The sequence below is a fragment of the Oxyura jamaicensis genome, chromosome 15 (genome assembly GCF_011077185.1).
Source record: "Oxyura jamaicensis isolate SHBP4307 breed ruddy duck chromosome 15, BPBGC_Ojam_1.0, whole genome shotgun sequence".
NCBI lineage: Eukaryota > Metazoa > Chordata > Aves > Anseriformes > Anatidae > Oxyura > Oxyura jamaicensis.
The window spans coordinates 9,420,725-9,444,060 of NC_048907.1; the positions used below are offsets into that span (position 1 = coordinate 9,420,725).

The 23,336-nt window shown below is 53.2% G+C and overlaps 2 protein-coding genes across 9 annotated transcripts in view; both read right to left on the bottom strand.

Moving 5' to 3' along the window:
- Positions 1-90: 90 nt before the first annotated feature.
- Positions 91-11,686, bottom strand: SLC25A1 (solute carrier family 25 member 1). Its single transcript, XM_035340143.1, has 9 exons — positions 11,527-11,686; positions 3,125-3,232; positions 2,910-3,009; positions 2,622-2,760; positions 2,442-2,526; positions 2,143-2,247; positions 1,772-1,887; positions 1,550-1,623; positions 91-1,362 (listed from the first exon to the last, which is right to left on the bottom strand). The coding sequence occupies exons 1-9, from the start codon at positions 11,615-11,617 to the stop codon at positions 1,248-1,250; spliced, it is 933 nt and encodes a 310-aa protein (XP_035196034.1). The 5' UTR covers positions 11,618-11,686; the 3' UTR covers positions 91-1,247.
- Positions 11,687-18,658: 6,972 nt separating this feature from the next.
- Positions 18,659-23,336, bottom strand: part of CLTCL1 (clathrin heavy chain like 1) — a 37,775-nt gene continuing 33,097 nt past the window's right edge. For 2 of the 8 annotated variants that reach the window (XM_035340130.1, XM_035340131.1), the window contains 3 exons: positions 23,236-23,256; positions 21,023-21,098; positions 18,659-19,990 (listed from right to left, as the gene is read on the bottom strand). In XM_035340130.1, coding sequence (XP_035196021.1) covers positions 19,875-19,990; positions 21,023-21,098; positions 23,236-23,256 — 213 coding nt within the window. In that variant the 3' untranslated portion in view covers positions 18,659-19,874. Of the gene's footprint in view, positions 19,991-20,057; positions 20,656-21,022; positions 21,099-23,235; positions 23,257-23,336 lie in introns of those variants that run through there. The other 6 variants (XM_035340132.1, XM_035340133.1, XM_035340137.1 and 3 more) reach the window with 5 other exon arrangements.

Genomic DNA, 23,336 nt, shown 5'->3' on the forward strand with positions numbered 1-23,336 from the left:
ACCGCAGCACCGTGGGGACAGCGCGGCGCGCATCCTGCACGCACCCACGGCGCCAGGGCTGCCCCGCACAGCGCCGCCCGCACACCAGAGGCCGCTAAAGCCAGACTGATTTTATTCAAATTGCGAATGTAAAACAGAATAATAATAATAATAATAAAAAAAACAACAACTCACTGGCTTCAAAGCAGAAAGCCCCAGGGGAATCGCTCCCAGGCTTTCCTCTTTCCTCCTTGGCCCTCCCGCGCTAGTGTTAAGGCTGTGCTCGGTGCTGACAGCACGAGGGGAGGGCAGCTCGAGCCCCGCGCCCGCTCCCCTGGGGGAAAGTTTTGGCACGATCGCGGAGGGGCCGAGCCCCGGCGCGGGGCAGGGCAAGGCTGCGGCGCGGGTGTTAGCAGCGGGTCGGGGTGAAGCTCCGAAAGCTACGGGGTCACCTACGGGGCCGCCTCGGGGAGCGGAACGCGAGGCGGCGGGAGGGCAGGGGGGGAATGTGGAAGAAGGGTTTTGCATCGGAGGTCGCCCCTGGCTGAGGGGATGTGCCAAGGGGCCAAGTCTGAGACGGGGGCTGCGCCTCCTCGCCCCGTCTCTCGCACGCGTCTCAACTGTAAACCGCAAGTGGAGGGGGCACCCGGCTCGCCCCGGTCCTGGCCCCCAGGTAAAGAAATTAAGGGCCTGGGCGACTTTGGGTGGTGCCTGCTCAGCACCCCAGGGTGAGGGGTACTTGGGGTGAGGTGCTGCACCCCCAGCAGCCTGGGAGCCCGGCGCATCCCAAGGGCAGCGCTGGGGCATTGCACGTGCACGGCTCTCAGCAGCCCCAAGCAGCCAGCAGCTTGAGGGGCTGCAGCTGCTGGCTGCCGGGGTGCTGCGGGGTGCAGAACCAGGGGCTGCGAGGAGGCAGCACCAGGCTCATCCCAACCGGGGAATGGGGCTGGTGCATCCCCCTGGGACACAACGCCACCGTCCTCCGGGCGGGCACAGCCTGGGGCACGGGGGGACAGCTGCCCCCGCCTCCCCGGCCATGCTCGTGCACAACTAATAATTTAAACTGCTCCACAGCTTGTTCCTATAAATAAAGGCTGCCGGGATGGCGGAGGGGGGGGACAGGAGGGCCGGGTGGTGATCCCGGCCCGCAGACACGTGTGGGAGACTTGGGCCCTTGGCGGCGGCGGCAGCTCCGGCCTTGGTCATCGCTCTCCAGCTGCAGCCTCGTGGTGGCGGCGGAGGCGCGCGGCCGCCCCAGCCCGCGCTGCTCAGTCTGTTTTCCACACCTTGTTGAGGAACTTGACCACCTCGTCATAGATGACAAAGACGATGGCCACGTCGAGGCAGACGCGGCCCAGGCGAGGCACCGTGCCCTTGTAGAACCTGCCGGGGATGGAGAGGGCGGTGGCTGCGGGTGGGAGTCAAGGGGATGCCCCACAAGTGCCCCCATCGCCCTTGTCCTACAGCTGGGTCACACCTCACCCCCCTCACCCTCGCCTGTCCCCCAGCTCGGGCTGACCCTGCTGCCACCCATCTCCAGCCCCGGCCCCACGCCTGCGGGAGGGCTTACGCCAGGGGTCCCTCGTATTTCATGATCTGGTAGGCGCAGTCCCAGGTGCTCTTGTACTTGTGCGCTTCCAGCCCCTGCGGGGAGGAAAAAGAAGGGTCAGATACTGGAGTTGGGGCACCCGGGGGGGGGGGATTTAGGGGTGATGCAGAGCTGGAGTGAGTCAGGATGAACTGACTGGTGGGAACAGTGATTGTGGGGCATCTTTGGGCCTTGGTGCCGTACCTGCATCCTGGTCTTCACCACGTCCAAGGGGGTGTTGCCGAAGACGCTCGCAGCTCCTGCGAGGGCTCCGAACACCCCTGTGACGAAGGGGTTGATGACTTTGTTGGGATCATCCCCTGGAGAGAAGGAGAGGTTGACAGGTGGTGACAAAGCCCAGCTCACGGAGAAGGCCACCAGGTTTGGCTGCCAGCAGGCAGGTGAGGTGGTGCTTCAGCACCAGGGCCCTTCAGCCCCTGAGAGCCAGGGCGCCCTTCCCCTGGCTTTTATCACGCCCCATCACGAGAGGCTGAGCCCTGAAAGCTGGGTGATTTGGGGGGAAAGCCCAACGCCTGCAGATGGGCTTGGGGAGCAGGGGGATGGGGACACAGTACCTTTGTACCAGTTCTTGAGGGATGTCATGACAAAGAAGCGGATGGCCTGGTTGGATCCTTGCTTGAGGACGGTTGCGGTTAAGCCCTGGTAGGTCCCCTTCAGCCCTGCGGTGAGGGAAGGTGTTAGAGGGGACTCCCAGCCTCATCCCAAACCCACCCACCCCAACGGGGTCCCATGCAGCTCTGCAGCCTCGGGCAGAGACCAGACCTTGCTGCTGACCTCCTCCAAGCCACGGGTCCCAGCCCCTGCCCATCCCCCAGCACGTGGGTGGCCAGGCTGCCGCTTCCCCGCGACTCACCCTGTTCCCGAACGATCTCCCTGACGCCATGGAAGAAGCCGCGGTATTTCGGCTTGGGGGAGCACTGGTCATGGATAAACTTCACCTGCGGGGAGACGGAGCGTTGGTGCTGGCCAAGACAAGGAGGCCAGGGGCTCCTCCAGGGAGGAGACAACAGCCGGGGCCCCCGTCTGCCCCCACCTTGATGGTCTCCATGGGGCACACCACCACCACTGCCTCGGCCACGCCGGCGCCCAGCCCGCAGACGAGGCCCCGCGTGCTGTCCAGCCGGCCCTTCTCGTCTCTCATCTGGTTGCTGAGGAACTCGAACATGCCAAACCTGCGGAGAGGCCGCGGTGACAACCCCGGGGGTGCCCACCCACCCCGCTGAGGGATGGATGCCGAGCCCAAAGCCACCCTCGCTTTGCTGCTGTGAGAATGCCACTGAGCACAGCCCGGGGACCCCCCCGCGGCGCAGGGGACACCTACCTCACGGCGGCCTTGGGGATGGAGCCGTACACAAGCGAGCTGAGGCCCCGGTACAGCCCCCGGATGCCATGGTCACGGACGGTCTGCTTCACGCAGTCCCCTGGGGCAGAGCACAGCGGTGTCACTGTCACCCAACGCGCCAAAGAAGACCGTGCTCACCCCCCCTAGACCTGCTCGCTGCCCCCCCAGGAAGCCGCCAGGCCCGCCAGCCTCACCGATGCCCTTGTAGCGGGGCGGGTTGGCCTTCTCGTCCAGCTGCAGCTGCGTCTTCACATATTCGGTGGGGAATGTAATGCAGATCTCGATCCCTCCGGCGAGACCACCTGGAAGTGAGGAGGGGAAATTTGGGCTGCAGCAGCGCTGTGCTGGCCCCAGACCTCATGGACATGAGGTCCATGGACATGGTGGCTGTCTGTCCAGGAAGGGCCAGGTTACCAAAAGCACGCAGCGAGCGAGCATTTTCCTTTGGAAACCGCCTGTTTTGGTGCTCGGTGAAACTACTGCTCCCTCACCAACCGGCTGCAGCCCGGAGGCGAGGTGCCATTTATAAATCCAACACAGCCAAACGGCATCACGCATGCCCCATCCAAACCCCTGCTCCTACTGCAAGGCACGGAGCTCACCCCACAACCTCCTCACGTCCCTCTCCAGCAGCTCAGCACCAGCGGGAGCCCACTCGCAGACAATGCGGTGCCAGCACAGAGGCACCATTATAATCAACCCCCTCCGGCTGCCCTGCCAGCAACATGCGGAGGAGGCTGCCGTGTGCTGATTACAGGGGCTGAGGATGTCATCCCCCCTGCACAGCACGGCCCAAGGCCACACCAGCACCTTGGGCACCGTCATCATCCTGTGTGCTCAGAGCTTTGGGAGCAGCAGCACCGACCCCGGGGGGTTTGCACAGGCTGAGGGGGTTTAACCCCAGTTTTGCTGCATGCTGGTGCCTGCTCCTGGCAAACAGCTCTTGCATCTCGCCTCCTCCAGCAGCACTTCGGCTCCCCAGCACGCAGCCTCACCTGCATGGCCCTGGGTGACACCGCAGGGTGTCCCCAGCGGGGACTGGCCCCTGGGGCAGGAGCAGGGTGAGGCAGGCAGTGGGTTATTCTGGTCTGCAGCAAAATACGCAGCCCCCGCGCTGCACAGCAGAACACAGCTCAACTTATCAGCACTGCAACGTGCCCAGCAAGGCGACGCTGATAGGGGACAGTGGCCGCTCCTTGGCTGTGGCAGCGCCCGGGGGTGCTGGGAAGCCCGAGCTGGCAGGATGGGAGCTCGACACCAGCACCGGGAGGGTGCCAAAGTGCTGGGCACATAGGGGTCGTGCCATGCCAGCTCCCAGCGTGGGAGCCAGAGCAGAGCAATTTCCAAAAGCAAGGCCCTGCGGTGTTTCAGTTCCTCTCCTAGCAGACAGACGCTGAAGCCAGCAGCTGCCACCACTGCAGGGTGAAACCTGCAGGGCCCTGGCACCCACAGCCCCCTCTAATCCAGCACAAACTGCCCTTGTCAGCCCCCGGCATGCCAGCAGGCAGCACCCGCAGCAGCACTGCCCTATCTCAGACTCGTCCTTCTGAAAGGAGAGGGAAACAGCCCCGCTGGGGGCCAGCCAAAAGGACTCTTCTGAGTGATGCAGGGGGCAAGAGCATCGTCCCTCGCAGGGGACATGGGGCCAGCCCCAGCACACACAGGGGCCTCTTGTTCCCCTCCGGAGCCGCCCCTGACTCCCTGTGAGCAGAGACGTGAGAGCAGCAGCCTCCGGCACGCCGAGCAATGCGCCGCTCCCCGCTGCTGCTCTGCTGCGGCTGTGAACGCTTCACGAGCTGTCAATATTTGCTCCCACTCGTTCCCCCGGCACCAGCTGCTGCCCCGGCAGCTCCCAGAGCAGGGAAGCGCCCAGAACAAACCGCAGCCCAGGAACAGCAGCACCTGAGGGCAGGGCAGACAAAGCAACCAGAGGCAGCAGGGAGGGATGCTGCTGGGAGGGCCATGCCCAGGCACCACAGAGTCTCTGCAGCACCCTGGCTACTTTGGGACAGGACATACAGCTCTGGCATGCCAGGACAGCGTGGGAACTCTGAGCTTTGGGCAGCTTTTTCCTCCTTTCCTCTGCCTGCAGAGCAGCAGAGCAACACGAGCCAGGCAGGCAGGCAAGCCAAGCAGAGGTCCTGCCCCGCTGTCTCAGCTTTGTCTCCCCACGCTGTTTTATTCCAACAGAAACCTTATTCTATGCAAATAAATCACCCCATCCCCTGCAAGCCAGCCCAGCACCGGGTCCTTCCAACACGCCCTCCCTCGCCGGGGGTGCAGAGGGCCCTGCAACCTGTTTACCCGGACTTTAACCGGCTGCTTCAGCTCTTGCAACACTGCGGAGTCAGCACCAACAGCAGCGATCGCTCAGGAGGTGAAAGAGCAAGCAGGCCAGCGAGAGCCAAGGCTCTCAGCCATTAGCTAGATGAGATGGAGAGAGGACAAGGACGTCCTTCAGGGATGCAGTGGGGGGGCTACGCCGGCACCGGGGCTTGCTCCCCGCCTGCACCAAGCCCGCAGGCGCTGCCAGCACACCCAGACCCAGTGGAAAGGCAGAGAAGGGCACCCGCTGTCAAAAACACGCTTGGCATTACTTCCCCAGAATAAATGCAATTCACTTTTTGGGTGGGCCAGGACAGAGTTGGGCCACAGCTCTTGGACACTGCCACAGGGATTTGGCAGGAAGGAAAAAAAGGGTTTTTGGGGACAGCAGGAGGGCACTGCCCCGCGGCTCGGGCACAAGCACACACAGCTCACAACCATGCCGGGGCCCCTGAACACTGTTAGCAAGCAGCCCCTCGGGGGCCCTAGGAACACCAGCAGCACTGTCACCGTCCCGTCCCACAGGGATGGGTGCTGGGGGCAGGAGGACACAGCTGGGCCTTGGGGGAAGATCCCCAGCACTGCCAGACCCCGCAAAGCCCTGGCAGGCATCCATCGCCTTTTCTGTGAGCCAGGCAGGCACCAGGGGCTGTGCTGACCTGCTTTGCTCCTTGGTCCTGCAGCACCAGCAGCAGGTGCCTGCATGGCTCTGATGAGAAGTAGGCACCTGGAGAGCAATCCCAGACTCTCCTTTTCAAGGGCAGTTTCCCACGAAGACACACAAGCACCTGATTTCCATACAAAAAGCTCCTCCTGACTTCAGCTTTCACAAGCTCCTTTCAGGATGTTACTCCTGAGGCCCTGGCAGCACAGGGCTGACCCATGCCTGGTGCAGGTGGTGCAACGTGTGGGGAACAGACGGATTTCAGCCCTGCACAGGCCCTGGTACATCGGGGAAGCCGAGCCCCATGCTCCCCCCATGGGAGGCACAGGTCTACGCTGCAAGCTGAGGGTCACGGCCCAGGCCGTGTGCCTGGTGCATGCCGTGCCCATGGTTTTTTCCCCTTGCGAGGGGACTTTGTGCCCTTCCCCTTGAGCCTGGTTAGCCTTCAGAGATGGGAAAAAAAAAAAAATCAAAGTCCAGCAGGGCGTTAAAATCAGGAATCATGACCATGGCCTGGCAGCTCATTGTGGCTCCCACAGCCCCAGCAGCAGCGAATCCCCCTGTGGCGCGCCGCCGTGCCGGCCCCTCCGCGCCATCTGATTTACACAACCGGGCTAAACCGGGTGGAGGAGAAACCCTCCGATGTGTGCCGCGGGGGAACTGGTTCAACGGGCTCCACCCTCCGCTGCTGTGAGCCACGTTGTGCAACGGCCTTGGGAAAGCTGGGCCCCGAGAGCCAGGCCCCAAAATCTGGGCCCCAGAAACAGGGCCTTGGCCAGCTCCCTCCAAGGTGATGGCTTTGGCTGGGGCGGCACCAGCACCTCATGGACCTCATGGTCCGCATTTGGCCACCTCCTCCTGCAGCACACCCCGTAAAGCAACAGCTCCACATCTGCCCCTTGGGAGCCCCATCCTTGGGGAAGGCCGAGGCTGGGCTGCTCCGCGGGTCTCAGCGGCGGCAAGAGGCAGGACTGCGCTCAGCACGGCCGCTTCCTCGAAACCAGGTTACCCGAGGACTACCCATGGTGTTGTTTGAATGGGGAAAGTGTCCTGCAACCGGTCAGCCCTTCTCAGAAAACATCCATCCGCTGCCCTGGGGGCCGGGGCCCTGGAAGGTCTCCCATCTGATACGGGCAAGGCCAGTGGGGCGCGCAGGGTTTCATCATCTGCATTGGTAAATACACACGTGGGCACTTTCGTCACCGTGACAGGCTATGGACAGGCTGGAGAAAGCCTTATAGCCCTGGGGGCACGCACAGCAGCACAAACACAAACTGCCTCCGTACCCCATGTCGGCAAACAACCCTGTGCCAACAGCGCTGCAGGCAGTGCTGGGGACTGGGATGGGGGAACCTGTCCCTGATCTTACTGGAGCTGTCGTGTTTCAACAGGCCGGCCTTTCACAACTTGCTCATTCATCTCAGCTGCTTCTGAATGGGCCAATATTGTAATAAAACATTTTATAGTGTATTTTAAGCGCCTCGGCTGTGAGCGTAATGGCAGAAGCTGTTTTCCCTGCTGACAGTCACAGCATTATCTGACTTGGCCCCTGGCTCAACCAGCCCTCACGCCGTCCCCCCCGTGCAGACCACGGTCCCAGCTCCACGCTGGTGTCACCAGCTGTGAGCGGAGTGGTGACAGCAGCACAGGGCGAACACTGGCTCCCTGCTCCACCGCCCCTCTCCAGAGGCTACCTTTAAGTGTCCAAAATCTTTCTGAAGACAGACAGCAGGGAGCTGACATCAGAGCTGGGGGCTGTTCGATGATTCCCCCACAAGCTCCAGCTGGGCACGGATAACGGAGCACTGCCGGTACCTGGGGACAGTCCCTGCTCCCCAGCTGCCAGCACAGGGAAGCTGTGCCATACCAAGCACTGGAGCATGGCAAGACAACAGCAAAATACCAGCTCCTGCTGACAGGGAGGCAACCCAGAGACCCCAGAGGCCGAGCATGGGGTCACCGCTCTCTGTCTGTGCAGGAGCGGGGGCCTCCCATTGGCATGCACCGCACAAGGCCGCCAGCGACGGGAGACACTGCAACATCCCCGAGCTGTCAGCTCGCGCTGCTGAGTGCCGCCGGGAAGACGGACGGCTCTTTCCCACCATTTACGTCAGCCCACAGAAAATGGTGCCCTGCAGAACAGCAAGCAGAGCGTCAGGCGCAGAGCACCAGGCAGGCGGACAGCTTGGTGATGCATGCTCCAAAGGCCTGGGCTGAGCCCCAGCTCACACACAGCTCACTCAGACCACAGCCTCTGAGCACCTCGAGGCGGTTTTGCAGCCCGGGGGCTGTCAGCCTCCTCCCCACCGCGGCCTTGGGGCTGCTGGCAGCTCCCGCAGCAGCTGCACTAGCAGAGGAGCTGGGAACGAGCAGGACCTGGGCAGGATGACTGCTGCCCTCCAGGAGTGCCCTGGTGGACTGGGGACACTCAGGAAGGAGCCTCCTGTAAGGAGCGGCTTTCACACCCAGTCCTGGACTCCTCTCTTCGGCAGGTATAGCACTTCCTAAGAAAGATTGCATCAAGAGATAAACAAAGAGGAAACTAAAGCTCTAGTTGCTACCTCACTCTTAACCTGCCCCTCGACTCCCTGCTGAGGTGCCCTTCCCTTCCTGCCTGCAGGAGCCCCTCTCCCTCCTGCCCCGCTCCAAGGACATGTTGCTGCCGTTTCCAGCAGCACTCGATGTTTGCAGCAAACAACAGAGCAGCAGCCGCGACCACTGCCAGCTCCTTCCAAATCAAGTGCTGCGTAGGACAGCATCCAGCAGCGCTGCTCCCCGGCGAGGCAGGATTACACGGCAGCAGGGACAGTGTGCAGAGGTACCATGCAGGCAGTCCTTCTGGGGGAGGGAACAGACCCCAGGCTTCAAAGCCAGCTAAAAACAGAGTCAGTCTGTACTTAACTCTGGGCAGGGCAGGCAAAGCCTCTCAACAGGCAGCCACTGCTAACCAGGAGCAAAGCTCTCATGAGCAGCGCAGCAGTGCGGGGCTTTGTCTGCTAACTGGGGGCTCTGACGAACCCACTGCGGGTTGGCCTTGAGCACTGCGGAGCCCAAAAAACGTGCTTGGAGAGCTCTGGGTCTGGCCCCTGCCAGCTCTGCGACCAGCTCTCAGTGAGAGGAACGGCAGTGCCTGGCACTGTGGGAGGAACAAGCAGCCCCATGGGGCTTGGAAGCTGGCAGCAATGAAACCAAAAGCTTGCTGTGAGGAGGGAGACGTGGCTGGATTCCCTGCTAGCAGCTCACCCAGCAGTACAGTGCAAGCTGGCCCTCAGACCAGCCAGAGCCCATGGGAAAACCGTGCCAGCTCCACACCAGGTAACAGCCAGCACGCGAGTTAGAAAGAAACAGCTCATGCCCACTCAGCATAAAGCCTGCACAGTTATCCATCTTTTAACCAAGCTTCAGCAAGACAAAGTCACGCCAAAGCTGTACGTCTCACTTCTGATCCGGTTCCAGGGCCCCAGAAGAGCTTTGCAATAGTGGCTCAGGGCCAGGGGGCGAGGCAGTGGCAGGGACCCACATCCTCTCAGCTCACCCCTCGCTGGCTGCACGTGCTGATGCCCACAGCACCGCTAAGGCCAAATCCAGGCAGTGCCACACAGGACGGCCAGGCTGCCTTCGTGCGTCCCGGCCACGCGGCACCAGCAGCGCTCTCAGCAGAGGTGCAGGCGCTGTGGCCTCAGCGAGGTGAACGGCTGCCCCGGCACACAGCAACCACTTGGACACAGGAGGGCCCATCTGCAAATTAATTTTTAACTTTTTGTTTGTCTGCGGTGACAATGAAGAACTCCTGGCCACAAGAGCTTCGCTGGCATCCTTTAAGAAGTGCCAGACCCATGCTGCTCGGGTCTGGGCGGTGTGAGGGAGCAGAGGGACCCATGGCAGAGGGTCTGGGCTATGCAGGGTGCAGTAGCAGATGTGCACCTGGGGCTGGAGAGCAGCAGGATGCTTAACACAGCCAGTGCAAGGCAGATGAAGCACAGCCCAGTAGGAATGGTCTTGCCTGAGCACCTCCAGCTCTCCAAAAAGCAGAGCTCTGGAGGTCACAGGCACGCATGGTACTGGCAGAGGTCAGGGAACGCCCTCGGGTCAGTGCGGGCACCCCCTGACTGCAGCGCGCCCCTGAGCAGCCCGGGATGCAGCGAGTTAACGGCGGCGCTCTGCCTCTGCTATGGTTCTGTAACACAATTAGATGCCACAGAGGCAAGGCTGGACTTCTGCCCATTAACCAATTACTCTGATTTGCTGTCTGCAAGGAGAGCACTAGCATCTCAATAGGGCCCTTCTTCCACCTCCGCAGCCTCACGTGGACCCAGGAGGGCTCCTCTGAGCACAGGCATGTGCAGCGTTGTGCTGGGCTGCACAGCCCAGCGCCTGGATGAGCCCCTGGGCCCCTTGGTTCAGAGCAGAACTGCTTCCAGGAGCCCTGGCCGGGAAGGGAAGGGCAGGCCCGCTGCAGCCTCCTCCAGCACCCGCTGCTAAGCCGCCTACAGCTGATGATCCCCGATCAGGGACGCACACAGGAGCTGCGGAAGCCTCCTGACGCATGGGTCCAGGCAGCAGTAACCCAACACACTGTGCATGGGCAGCAAGCTGCGAAAGACTGGGGTTTTTGGGTGGGAGCAAGCAGCCTGTCCTTCCCCATCCTAAACTTGGGTTAAACCCTCTTTTAAAGGCCTCCAAATAGAAGATGTAAGAGCAAGGCTGAGCTAACTCCCCACTTCAAGGGGGGTGGCAGCACAGATCCAGAGCTCGAGCTGGCAGCCTGTACCCTCACTGGGGTTTTTGCTGGACAAGGCTCCTTTGACTGCAGTTGCCCCCTGCTTGCACCCCAGTCCTCCGGCCGGGCAGGATGTGACCGGGGGAGGTTTTGGTGCCCTTTGCACGCCCCAGCGCCCTCATCCACTTGGGGCAGGGGGCAGCAGGAGGGGAGCAGTCGGAGCTGGGCTCCCGGCACCCAGCCGTGAGGGCAGCCACAGCCTCCCCGGCCAAGCCTCTGCTGCGGGAGGCCGGGGCTCGGCCTCGGCGGGGAGCTGACAGTTGGGCAGAGGAACAAAGGCACCATCGCAGGAGGGGGGAACCGGCTGGAAAACACAAAAGCGTTAGGCGTGCGGATCGGGCGAAGGCGGCGACGGCTCGTTTCACAGGGAAGGTGCTCCCCTCCTCTCCGGGCACCGTCCCACCAGAAGACGCCTGGCAGGGGAGGGACGGAGCCGCGGAGCAGCCCGCGGGCAGCACACCCAGCCTGCCGCCGCCTCGGGCTCCGTCCAGCCCGGGGCTGGGACCGGCCCCAGCGGGAGGCAGCGCCGTGACTCCCGCCGCGCTCCGAGCCCGCCCGGACCCCCCGGGGAAGGGCAGGAGAACGGGGATCAGCGCCGGGGGCACCCACACACCGGGAGGGCGTGCGAGCCCCCAGGGAGGTGCAGGGGGAGGCTCCCGGGGGCTGCCCTCGACCCCCGGCCCCGCTCCTCCGGGCGCTGCCCCGGCCCCGCGGAGGGGCGCGGATGCCCACGCTGGCACCGGCGGCTCCGGGCACGCCCCCGGCCTCTTCCCACCGCCCTTTTTCTTCCACCTGCGGCCACCGGGGACCCCCCCTCGCCCCCTTACCCGCCAGGATGGCCTTGCCGGGGTGCGTGAGCTTGGCCTTGCCGGCGGGGGCGGCAGCGGCCAGGCTGCGGTGCGCGGTGGGGGCGGGCATGGCCGCGCTGCTCCGCGGCTCCTGCGCTGCCCGGCGGCGGCCGGGGCCGGGTTTTAGGGCCTCGCCCGCCGAGGGGGCGGCCCCGGCGGCGTCACATCCTCACGGGGCGGGCCGAGCCCTGCCCAGCCCAGGCGAGCCGAGCCGGGCCCGGCCCCGCAGCCCGCGGGTGAGTCACCGGGCAGCAGGCTCGCCCCCCCCCCCCCTCCCCCCGGTGCCGCAGCCACCTCCCCCGGGGAGTTTAGGACGGGGCTGGCTGTGAAAAGCACCCCGAGCTGTAATTGCTGGGGGTTTCGCAGCGGTACGAGGTGGAGGTGGCCCCTGCTGGCCCAGGGGGTGCTGCTCTGCACCCCGCTTTGCCCCCCCCGGGCGGGGAGCAGGAGGCCAGGCCCGGGGCGGTGACCGCAGGAACGCCCAGCGAAGTCGGAAGAGAAACCCAAGAGGCTGCTCGTTGGGGGGTTGAGATAAATCCCCAAAGTGAAAAGCTAAACCACTCCTAAACAAGCAGCTTGCACGAGTGTGGTTGAGCTGCAGGCCCGGGCAGACAGCCTTCCCCTTGCCGTAGCTGAAAGTTGCCTGTACAGAAATGCCAGGGCTCTTCCCTTCCACCTGGGATGTTACAGAGAGGTGGGCGTGCTGCAGCGAGGCTCCAGAGGCAGGGAAAGTGCACTGTCCTGCTCCACAGAGCAAACGTTTTATGTAAGAAACCTCCCCCGGCCATGCAAAGTGCAAGCTCCTGTTGAGACTTGCTGCCTGTGCGCTCCATGAAATGAGTTTTTCCTCCGCAAGGCTCCGCAATCCGGCAGGATCGCGGCTGGGCCTCGGGCGAAGGTTAAGGCCACATCTCCTGAGCGCTGCGGCCGTGGCCTTGTGGGCAAACCGCCTGCAGAAAGGCTGTTCGGGAAACTGAAGCACCTTTATTCTGCTAGGATTCAGGCATGCACACGAATGCATGCTGGCACTGCCTAACTCATTCCCAGACGTGGCCGGAGGGGTGTGGGGCTTCAGAACAGCTCCGGCAGTCAGAGGCAAGCCCAGTGGGGCAGCCTCGTGGCGATGGCCACGATGCAGGCTCTGCCCGGCTGGTCTGTAGGACAGCAGCAGGCAGGGCCACTCTCATACACACCTGCACTAGGGGCCACTATTGCGGAGCAGAGAGAGGCTGCGCCCAGGGGCACAAACCCCACTCCACAGGAAGGCCATTAGCTCCAAACTCTAATGCACTTGACTGTTTCCTTTGACACGTGTGCTACTAAATTTCAAAACCCCTGACAGAAAGACCTTTGCACTTTCATCAGTACAAGCCCTGTGCCTGCCCCACAGCCTTGTTCTCTAGGTGAGTACTGACCACTGGGCACCTGTGCAAGCACAGAGCTAGGGGGCTTAACAACACCATGAGGCTCACATCTATGTCCATCTGACTTCAACTCAGCTTTGTGGATACAGTCACCCCCACTTCAAATCCAGCACTAGTGAAACAAAGGCAAAAAATTAACACGTGAAGACAGAGTGCACAGAAGGAACAAACACCCGAGAGCAGCTTACTCAGTGCTCTGGTTAGCAGCACTGGTATGGCAAAAGTAAGATAAAACCTTTCAAAGATGGTGATCAAATTGAATTGCATTCAGATTTCTGATCAATCTCTGCAACACCTCACTAACTTTCCATCAATTATCATTAACATTCATGTATGCCTATAGATGTGTACCTACTGTTGTGGGGACACGATTACCTTCAGAACAAAACACTGGCTGTTACACAGTCCCAAGTCTCTAAGGTGCACAATCCCATCCTGTCCAAGAAGATACTTCACCACATGCTTAATAGTAAGCAACCTCATTGGGATTCACAGAGGTGCTTACTTGGCTGAACAGAGAAGGGATTATTCATACTTAATCACATGGATTGCAAGCCATCTCAACTTGACCTCCAAGAAGCTGCTAACAACGCTTGTCAGCAGAAAGCCTGAAGGAAAAGAGCATCTAATAAAGATAAGCAACCTCTAAAATACTAGAGGCTGCAAAAAGCATGTTTTAAATCCTGTGACTTACATGAAAGTAAAGACTTGATGAGAATCATACGGTCAAGAGCATCTCCTAGGAGCTGGGTGGTCAAAACATAAAAGAGCTACTATTACAGACAGGGTGTTGAATCCTCTGTTTTACTGCTCTCAGTCCAGGAATTTTCACGGAAACAACCACCTGGCAATCTGAACCCATTTCCACTGCTGGTGTCTGGCACTTGTTTCTGCTGCCACAGAAACAGATAGGAGAACTGCTAAATACATGGACAGGTGCTAGAGTAGTCCACAGACCTCACAGCACTCCTCTCAGGACCCAACAATCAGAATTGAAAAGAACTGCTGAAGATGAAAGCAACATTCATTTTTTTTTTTTTTTTTTTTTTTTTTTTGAACACACAAACACTGATTGCAGACAGAGCTTTCTGGATTCCAAAAAGCAGGTAAACAATGACCACACCTGATCAGCTCCAACTTATCCCTCCCTTGCCCTCACTCACCCTACCCCAAATTACTTATTCATCACTGGCATAACTTTCATGCACACCATGGTTTTAGAGACCATATGTGACCAATAACTTTCTATTAAATGTCCTCGAACCAGAAAATTTCTTCATCTCACTGAATAAACAGCTCTATCATCAGAATTATTACAACTCAAACCACTACAAGTTTTTCCATGCATTATTAATCCACATCACTTGGGGTCTTATGGTACACTAAGAAACCTTAGTTCCTCTCAGGTTTCCTGACAGAGCAAACAATTCTTTCAGGCGGAACAGATCTTACATGTAACAGACTTCAAGGAGAAGCAATCGTGTCAGACATTTCTGAGTCAGTGTTTCACCAGCTTTTAGGTGTATGCAGAGGGAACCTGTGACTATAAGATAAAGCTTTTCCAAAACAACTTGCACGATTCCCCCTTGAGTACACCATACAAAAAGAGCTCCTGTTGATACTCAAGAGTATTTACTGAGATCACCAGGACTGATTCCCCAGCGAGCCCAACAGAACTCCCTGTGACATTTAACATTTGGAGTGGCCCTGACTCAGAAGATGAGTGAAATCCATGTAGTGCACAAAGCTTTTACAGGTTCTCATTCTCGTACCAGACTGTGGTCACACTTCCCTCTCAGCATGATATATTACTGAAAAACTACTCGAGTTGACAGGCACTGTTTGTTGTTTACTGTAGATGAGACCATTTTCCCTTCCCACCCAAACATCTCCTAACTTTCTGGCTGGATAACCAGCGCTTTGGGAACTTGTGCTCTGCATAATATTGTAGACCTCACTGCTGTGGAAAAGAACGTACCAGATGACTTGGCAATTCTTTCCTTTTATAACCATTAGGGGGGAGGAAAAGGAGAAATACATTTTTTTTAGACAAAGTGTTGTATTTTTTAAGTCTTGATTATAACCACAGCAGAGAGAGAAAAAAATATTGTTCCTTGACTCACTGAACCATGCAGAATGCATGACTGAATAAACTCCAATTTTGACTCAGAATTTTAAAATTCTGACACATAAGAGGAAGACAAGACTTACCCATCGCTGTCTGTATTTCAAGTTCATATGAACTGAATACTTAAAAGCTGGCAACATTACAGTATCTATTTTAGTTCAGAAGAAAAATTATGTTTTTTTGCTACCTTCCTGAAAGACCTAAAAGTCTCCACACTGAAAGACCTAGACTGAAATATATGTATGCTAACAATTTTGCAGCATTTTATTAGTAAAATGTGAGTCAGGATCTATCATTTCCTTTGGAAATATGCCCACAGAAAATACATAGTAAAGAAAAACAAGAAAACTATACTAGCAACAAACTCTTTGAAAGCTGAATGCTTGCTGAAGTAGAAGATGTAACAGATTAAAAAGACCCCAAGACCATTAAGCTAGACTGGTACACCTGCAGGTTGCTATAGCAAGTACTAATTTACTTTGCAGACCACAAGGTAATTACACACCAGTGTTATAAAGCACTCGGGTGTCGTTAAGCATTTTTCAGCTCTGGGTTCCATTATATTTTATCACAGATTCAAGACGTCCCAGTTTGACCTGGTGGAAACAAATGAGATCGAAGCACTCTTGGCGTATGCTGTAAAACAACAACAAAAAAATACACTCAGGTTGGAAACAGCGACAAGCCAAACCACTTACAACAGAACATGAAGGACCCAGAGATATGGGAATAAGTTCTACAGTTAAGTAATATGCCCTATCACAAAGTTTTATGCATGCTTTCCCAACTGCTCATTATGGACACCTGGTACATATAGTGCTTGCTTGTTCTAAGATTTGCAAGTTGTATAGCCTCATTTTTTTTTTCAGTACAAATTTGATCCACTGGCATACTGCTTTAATCACACTAAAAGTTTTTCAGTGGCCAGGCAGGTTCTAGCCTGCCAATTAAAATGTCACGCACACAAGCATTATCTAACTATGCAGCAGTTTAACAATCAGCTTTGCCTGAATATATCTATCATATGTGCCCAAGTGCAAAAGGTATCCACACATCTGAGCCAGTGGACATCAGACAACAAAAAATTTACTTGTCAGTTTTATAGCTGAAGGAACAGAAGCTCTTTATGCTTCTGAATAACAGTTGCTGGTTTTGCTACAGAAAAAAATAAAAATGTTTCTTATTTTATGCAACCTTACTAAGGGATCCATGTCATTCTAAGTGCCAGTTTTCAGCATTGCAGTTGCTAAAATAAATAAATAAATAAATAAATAAATAAATAAATAAATAAATAAATGTCACCAAAAAAGCTATTAAATCAAAATCAAGTTTGGACCTTACAGTCGCTATTTCTTCTATCACTCCCCAAATTAGTACCCACTTGAACAGGCTTTATCCACTCATAATTTTTATTTTTCAAGCAACAAAACCATTTGGGAGCTTTTTCTTCTGCTATGCTACCATTTAATTGTATATCCCTTAAAAGAGGGGTGATGAGTAGAAGTCTTGTAAAACACCACAACTTAATGTAGACAAGAAGCAGAACTTACCCCAGCAACATATTCCTCCTGAGCTTACAGGGTCGGCTCATCTGGCCCAACAGAGCAGACAGCAGCAGCTACACGAGCGTTCTGCTTCCAAGAGCAGCTCTTAGGCATTCTTCCTACCCTCCCCGTTCACTTGGTGTTTATACCAAAATAAACCAATAACGTTTGAAGATGTGAGGGAGCAAACAATAGTGGTAAGGAGCTCAAGCTCAGAATGAGCAGCTGCATACAGGCCCAAATTTTATGCCAAGATCAGCACGTGTCCCTGCAAACATTTGTTGAGAGGTTTGTTTCCACCTAGCTCACAAGACATTAAAGTGGCTGCACAGCAGTGCTTGTCATCTCTGATGCCAGACCTGTGGTTGTCCAGAGTTTGACAGATGGGGAAAAATCCCCCTACAGTCTGACAAATAGCAAGAACTGTTCCAAAGGAAATCCATACTTGGTTTCTTACAGGAAAATCACGAGTATGTAAGACACGCTGTGGAGGTTCTTAAGCAAGTTACTGTTTGACAGTATCACAAGCCCAGAAGTTAGTCTCCAGACACCACTCTCCGCGGTGAGTTCTGCATGAACAGTCCATTCTGCATGACAGCACTAGCCCAGTCTCACTGAAGCAGTGGGAATTAGTGAGAAGCTTAGTTTCAAAGGAGGTTTTGTGCAAACAATTTTATCCGAGTTTTTCAAACTTGGATTAATGCTACAACTTCATCAACCGTATTAAGTCTTCCACGTAACCCACTAAAAGAGGGGTTATTTCCTGCTGAGAAAGACTTAACCATTAAAGAAACAGTTAAATAATCTGGTGTGGAAGCATTGGTTCCACAGTTTAGGTACAGCCACACCATAACAGCAGGGAGTATGCTTCTGGATGCATTTTAGAGTGTAAGAATATGACAGAATTTATAAAAGCCATTTTACTTAGCAAGAGCTTAAGATTCCAGGAGAGCAACTAAAGCACAACTATTTATCAGAGCTGACAGCCTTGCCTTCCTTGAGAACTCAGTCATTCCTGTAATTAGATTTCTCGACTGAAGCAAATTAAGATCCCCAGGCTAGCTCAAATCTCTACAGATCATGAGCTGTTCTACTATTTAATCCAGCAGTTTACTGTATTTCACCATCAGCTTGTAAGTGTTGCTATCAAGTCACAGTAAATTCTCAATTTGAGGGGAAGAAAACTCCCAGTCATATTCATTGTCGAGCTTGTCTTCAGTTCCAGCTGCCTCACCCAAGTACCTGTTAACCCACAGGGAACTGGTTACAAAATGGAAGTATTATTTGCCTGGAAAATAGCATGCTACCTGGCTAATTCCTGCTAGGAAGTCTAGACAGAGTGCAGATTTGCTTGAACTCGTTAGCCGCTCAGCATTTCAAGCTGAGCCATTGAGTGCTGATCAGTACAAAACCAAGGTTAGTGTGTTACATCAGCACTCGCAGCGCTCTGGCCTTTATTAGAAAAGTAGATAGCACATCTCTTTGCCACTGCTATCACACAGTACAGCAAGCAAGGGAGACAACATACTAGTTAGAATCATGCTAAAACAGTCTTCTGTTACTGATTTCACAGCACTGTTAAGTCTCTCCTAGTTGGCACATAAAGATGTTTGCCCCATTCAAGCAGAACGCGTTATGAAAGGTGTAGCTTACCGAAGCTGCTGCTGTATTAATGTATTCCAGAGGAGCAGGCTTAGAAGACTACCTGCAGCATCTCCCCCAGCACAGGACTGAGCTTACATTTTTCCAGTCCTGTGAACGAAGGCACGTAAGCATGTGACCACCTCCTGCAGCATGACCCCTGCACATGACAACGTGTGCTGTGTTCACTGAAGAGACCGCAACTCCCTTTTACGTTGCTAAGCCCTCTACGGTATGTGCTTTGGCACAATTTTCCCTTTTCCTGTCTGGCACCCTTAGCTGTCACAGGTTAAGGAACTTGATGCTTTAAGTGGTAGGGCATTACTACTAACCAGTCCCCAAGAACTAGAAGAAGACTAGAACCACACAGTGGATACTGCAGTTTTACATTTATAGTTGGACTTTTATAATATTCAAGATTAGCACAAGATTCATAACCATAAATTATACATTGTTATCTAAGTACATAAAACGTTAATGATACATGTATTTGAAGAGTGGCACAAAGTAATAATACATCCCTGTTGGAATTCTCAAAGAAAGAGGTGGGTGGTAGACACACCATTGATACTACTGCAGCATAGCAGAACTGAGTCACTGCATCTTGTCAATTCAGATGTTGTTGACTCTGCCCACCAGACAGGGTCAGAACATGGTATGGCAAGAAGCCAATGCCAGAATCAATTAAAGGTGCAAATAAAAAAGTCAGGATGATGGCCCTCCCTACCGCCTCATTATTTTAGCAGTATGCCCCCCTCCCCAGCCCTGACGCTGTGCTCTTGCATCTTTAGTGCTTCGGCAGGCCATGCACACTCCCATGTTCACTTGCCACACATAGCTGAGGTTTCCTTTAGTACCATTTAACGTCAACAAGTAACATGCTCTCCTCTTGATAAACAAAAAGGATCTGGGAAATGTTTGCTCTCTGGCATGAGAAGATTTATTTTCTTTAAGTCTCAGATCTACTCCAGAAAATATAGAACAGACTCCAACAGCATTGAACCCCAACAGCATTATTGTCCAGAAAAGGAAGCTTTCCCAATATTCCTCTAAACATTCAGAGCACAAATACCAGAAAGCCCAATTTCTTTTGCATGTAAGACTGCAAACAAAATGGGGTAGTCAGATGTACATAAGCTTTCAACAATTCATTATTAAGGAGATGCTTCACTGAATTGTTAACAACCCTGCTACTTCAGTAGCTTCAGCTAAAGCTTTAACAACTTGGTGCCAGGCAATTTCCCAGCTGCCTTCAATGGGCTTTGCAAAAGAAAAAAAATATGCTCTTCCCCCTGGCCTCAAGCAGTTATTGCTATATGAGTTAGTGAAATAGTGCCTTAACTTCAGACAAGAGTCTCACAATGTCATTAACAAAAGCTGCCTTTCAGAGGTTGAAATGTAACCGGACAATAATCAATAAATAACAGTAACAGGCATCCCGTTGAAGTCTCCTCACTGAGCAGGGCAGCAAGTGTGTTCAGCCAACAGAAGCTCATCTGTGCCTTTAGGACCATTGTACACTTCTTGGAGAAGTTAAAAAGGGGCGGGAAGGAAGAGAACAGAGACAGCGAAGGTCTGTCAGAGAGCTAGTTACATATTGAAACCATAAACAGGTGGCTGGGTGAATCCTGGTGCTGAGTATCCATATGGGAAGTTTGCCTGGGGAGGTACTGCACTGGGGCCTGCTGTTAGCATCAACTGCTGGCCTGGAAAAGCACGAGAAAAAAAAAAGAAAAAAAGAGTTAGTTTAAGTACCCAAGGTCCCCAGATGCTAGCTGTACTATGGGACAGAATTATTAGGCTTTTAGCTAAAAATCAGCCACTGTGCAAGCACACACTAGCAAGTTACACTATTACTCAACATGCACCACACAGAGTGGGCACTTAGGCCATCTGCTCTCGCTACCAGAAAACTAAGAAAGCAAGGCAAGACTCAGATGGGAAGAGGAATATCAGCTGTTCTTGATGGCAAGATAAATGCAGCTTGTTTTGAAAAGACCACACTGAAAGCCAAACTGATTCTGTTTAAACACCATGCATGGTCAGAACTCAAAAGTAAAACAATTCAAGCAATTAGTTAGGTCTGTTAGGTCTCAGTCTGGAAAGTGCTGCAAAAGGCCTGAATGTACCTTGATAGAAGATATGTTTTCATCACTAGGAGCACACATGCCTCATGCATATATTAAATTTAAGTTAACATTTACATTAGACAGTGAACCAGTCACATCCTTCCCTTACCAGCCACTTCTAGGTGCTTGTTAGCAGAATGCCTCTTCATAGGGGCTTCTAAAATAGCAGCACACTTGGACAGCCATGGTTTTTTGGCTGCATTTGTCTTAAAATGGATGAACTAGAAAGCCAGTCTGCTTTTCTACTTGGAAGAGCAGAAAGCAGACACATTCCTCTTAGAAAGGAACAACAGGAGGAATTAGCATGCTCTTTAAGTTGTTTCTGGGGTTGTGCGCACATTGGTATCCCCTCTCCTGTTACCATACTAAAAAGCTATTCCTAAACTAGGGTTCTGAGCCATGTAAGAGGAGTAATACTTTAGCTGAAGAGTAGAAGTACTGTAAGAGTGAGATGTCACTTCAACAACTTGTGCAGTCCATCTAGCAGAGACGACCATTTTACTAGCTACTGGAAACCAGCTTACTTTGGAGACAGTCATTCAAGTAACCTCCATAAAGAGAGACCACAGTGGCAAGAGGTAATCAATTAAAACCAAGTCTTTCACCTACCAAATACTATTGGAGTGGGTTCAGTTACTTGTTCCTCTTCTTTTCTTAGGCTTTCAGAAGCATCAAGTTTATCCACCTACATTGAAGTGAACAGGAGACGTATGAAGGCCTTGCCCAGGAATTGCACTATCACATGAGGCTTTCAGTGCCTGGTACCTTAGCTATCAAGGGTTCCTTACTGTAGTCCATTTTGGAGACTATGGCTGGCAACATGCAGACTGAAAGTCTGTAAACCTGTCTTCCTAATTGCTTTCGTTTTATTGCAATAGCTGTCAAATGGAGCCGAGAAAGACCACTATTACATTCAAGCACAGCATTTCTGGGAGCCCTGCTCTAGTTACCGTTAACTCTATGACAAAGAAAACAAGTCAGCTTACTGTAATTCCAAAGATCATCTCAAACGAGACTAACCTAGTTGTCTACCTAGTTGTCTATTAACCTGCAAGCTCTCTCCCCTAGGGCACCTAGATATTTGCAAATATTCCAGACCATCTTACCTATAACTACAGCCTAACTCTGGTTATGGAGTACTGGTTTAACTGTATTAATATCCACCTAGACTCCTTTTAGAGGAAATTCTAGATCCATCATAGGAAGTGGTCTAGTTGTATCAGCTTTATATAGAACCCAGTGTTGTGCAAAATACAGCTCTGTTCATGCTAAACTCACTTGTCAGGGTGCTACAGTAGTGCAGGAGCTCTGAAGTTTTCAATTGGGGGTGGGAGGGTGAGAGAGGAGGGCAGAGAAAGCAACAGTACCTTCCATCTTTCAGGTTTTAAGAGTTATATCTTCCATAAGCAAACCATTGAAACTGAAGGCTGCAAAAAAATCACACAGCTTCATCTCCAGATACAGATAGTACTAACATCCTGGGGAAACCTTCTTTTAGCCCAACGCTGTATTTCAGCTGCTCCTCAGCCTCCTTTCCCACTAAAACGATCATATCCAATTTGATGAGTGCTGCGAAAGGGGTCTCTATTATACTGTAGAGAGGTTATCTGGATCTGTTGCTTAACAGTTTCCTGATTTTCATTTTTTTTAAGTTTGCTGCTCAGATTAATAATTTGAGTGGCAGTATGTCTTAACTCATTCCCTCAGAGCTGCCAACCTAACAGCTTTTCAGGATAACGCTCAATATTGGCGTTACAAATGTTGTCCCTTTTACTGTGGGTCAAAGCAATTGAAAGCTACGGCTTTCAAACTAGTTGTATTGCTGTACTTGTGGCCTGGGATTCCCACTTTCTCCAGGATTAGACTTTACTGCCCCTAAAGCATTAAGGAATTTGGAACAGAAGTGCAGTTACTCCCTCTGTTGGACAAACAGCAAGCATGCTGAGAACAGATACCCTGAAGAAGGGACAAAAACCGCAACTCCACCAAAGGCCAAACTTCTTTCCGATTTGATGTCTAGAAGTGAAGTTGTTCAAAAGGTTTCCAAATGAATGTTACCATACTTTTTGTACCCGGCCCCTTCTGGGACATAGGCTATTCTATGCTTTCACACCTTTGGTTTAATGCATAAGAGAAAGATAAGTTCTGGAAGACTTACACACTCTGCTGATAAACCAGTCTATTTTTTTTGTACCTTTGAAGTTAGTTACATGACAGAGTTTTAGACATACTACAACATTTATAAAACCCATTCTCTAATTTCATGTTTGTAGTTAATTCAGACTAAATTAGTTCCACTGTAAACCATTTTCATCATGCAGATTTTCCTTCTGGCAAGTTATCTGGTATTTAGTAAGAGATCACTTGTAAATCCAACCAGCAATTTAAGAACCATGATCTTGAAGGTAAACTTCACACGGAAGAGTACAAGTGAACTTGTGTGGCAAGTTTCACCTCAGTAGAATTTGAGGAGGAAGAGTTTAAGATCAGTGCATGTACTTTTGTTATTGTAACGGTCAAGGCTTAAAGATATCTGTAAAAGATACTTGCAACAAGTTTTCTGTAATATAGTAATTAGGAGCCCAAACAGTCAAGTCCTCAATTACTTGCTTCCATTTCTCATGAAAAAGAGCAGAGTCTGGTTGGATTTTCAAGTTGCTTGTGAATAGTTATCCTTTTAGCATTAGAAAGTGAACAGAAAATGAGTTAGAGCTAAATTACACTGCTTTTCTGGCAGAAGCTACAGCTAGATTCCTGTAAAAGAATCCTAGGGTATTGAGGGACACAAATGAACACAAAAGAGTTTGAAATCAGAGTGTCACCTTATAGAACAGCCCATCAACCTGCAAGAAAATTCAGAGGGGAATACTTAACATGACTGATTAGAGACAAACTGAAGCAGTCACTTCTAGATTACTGATTT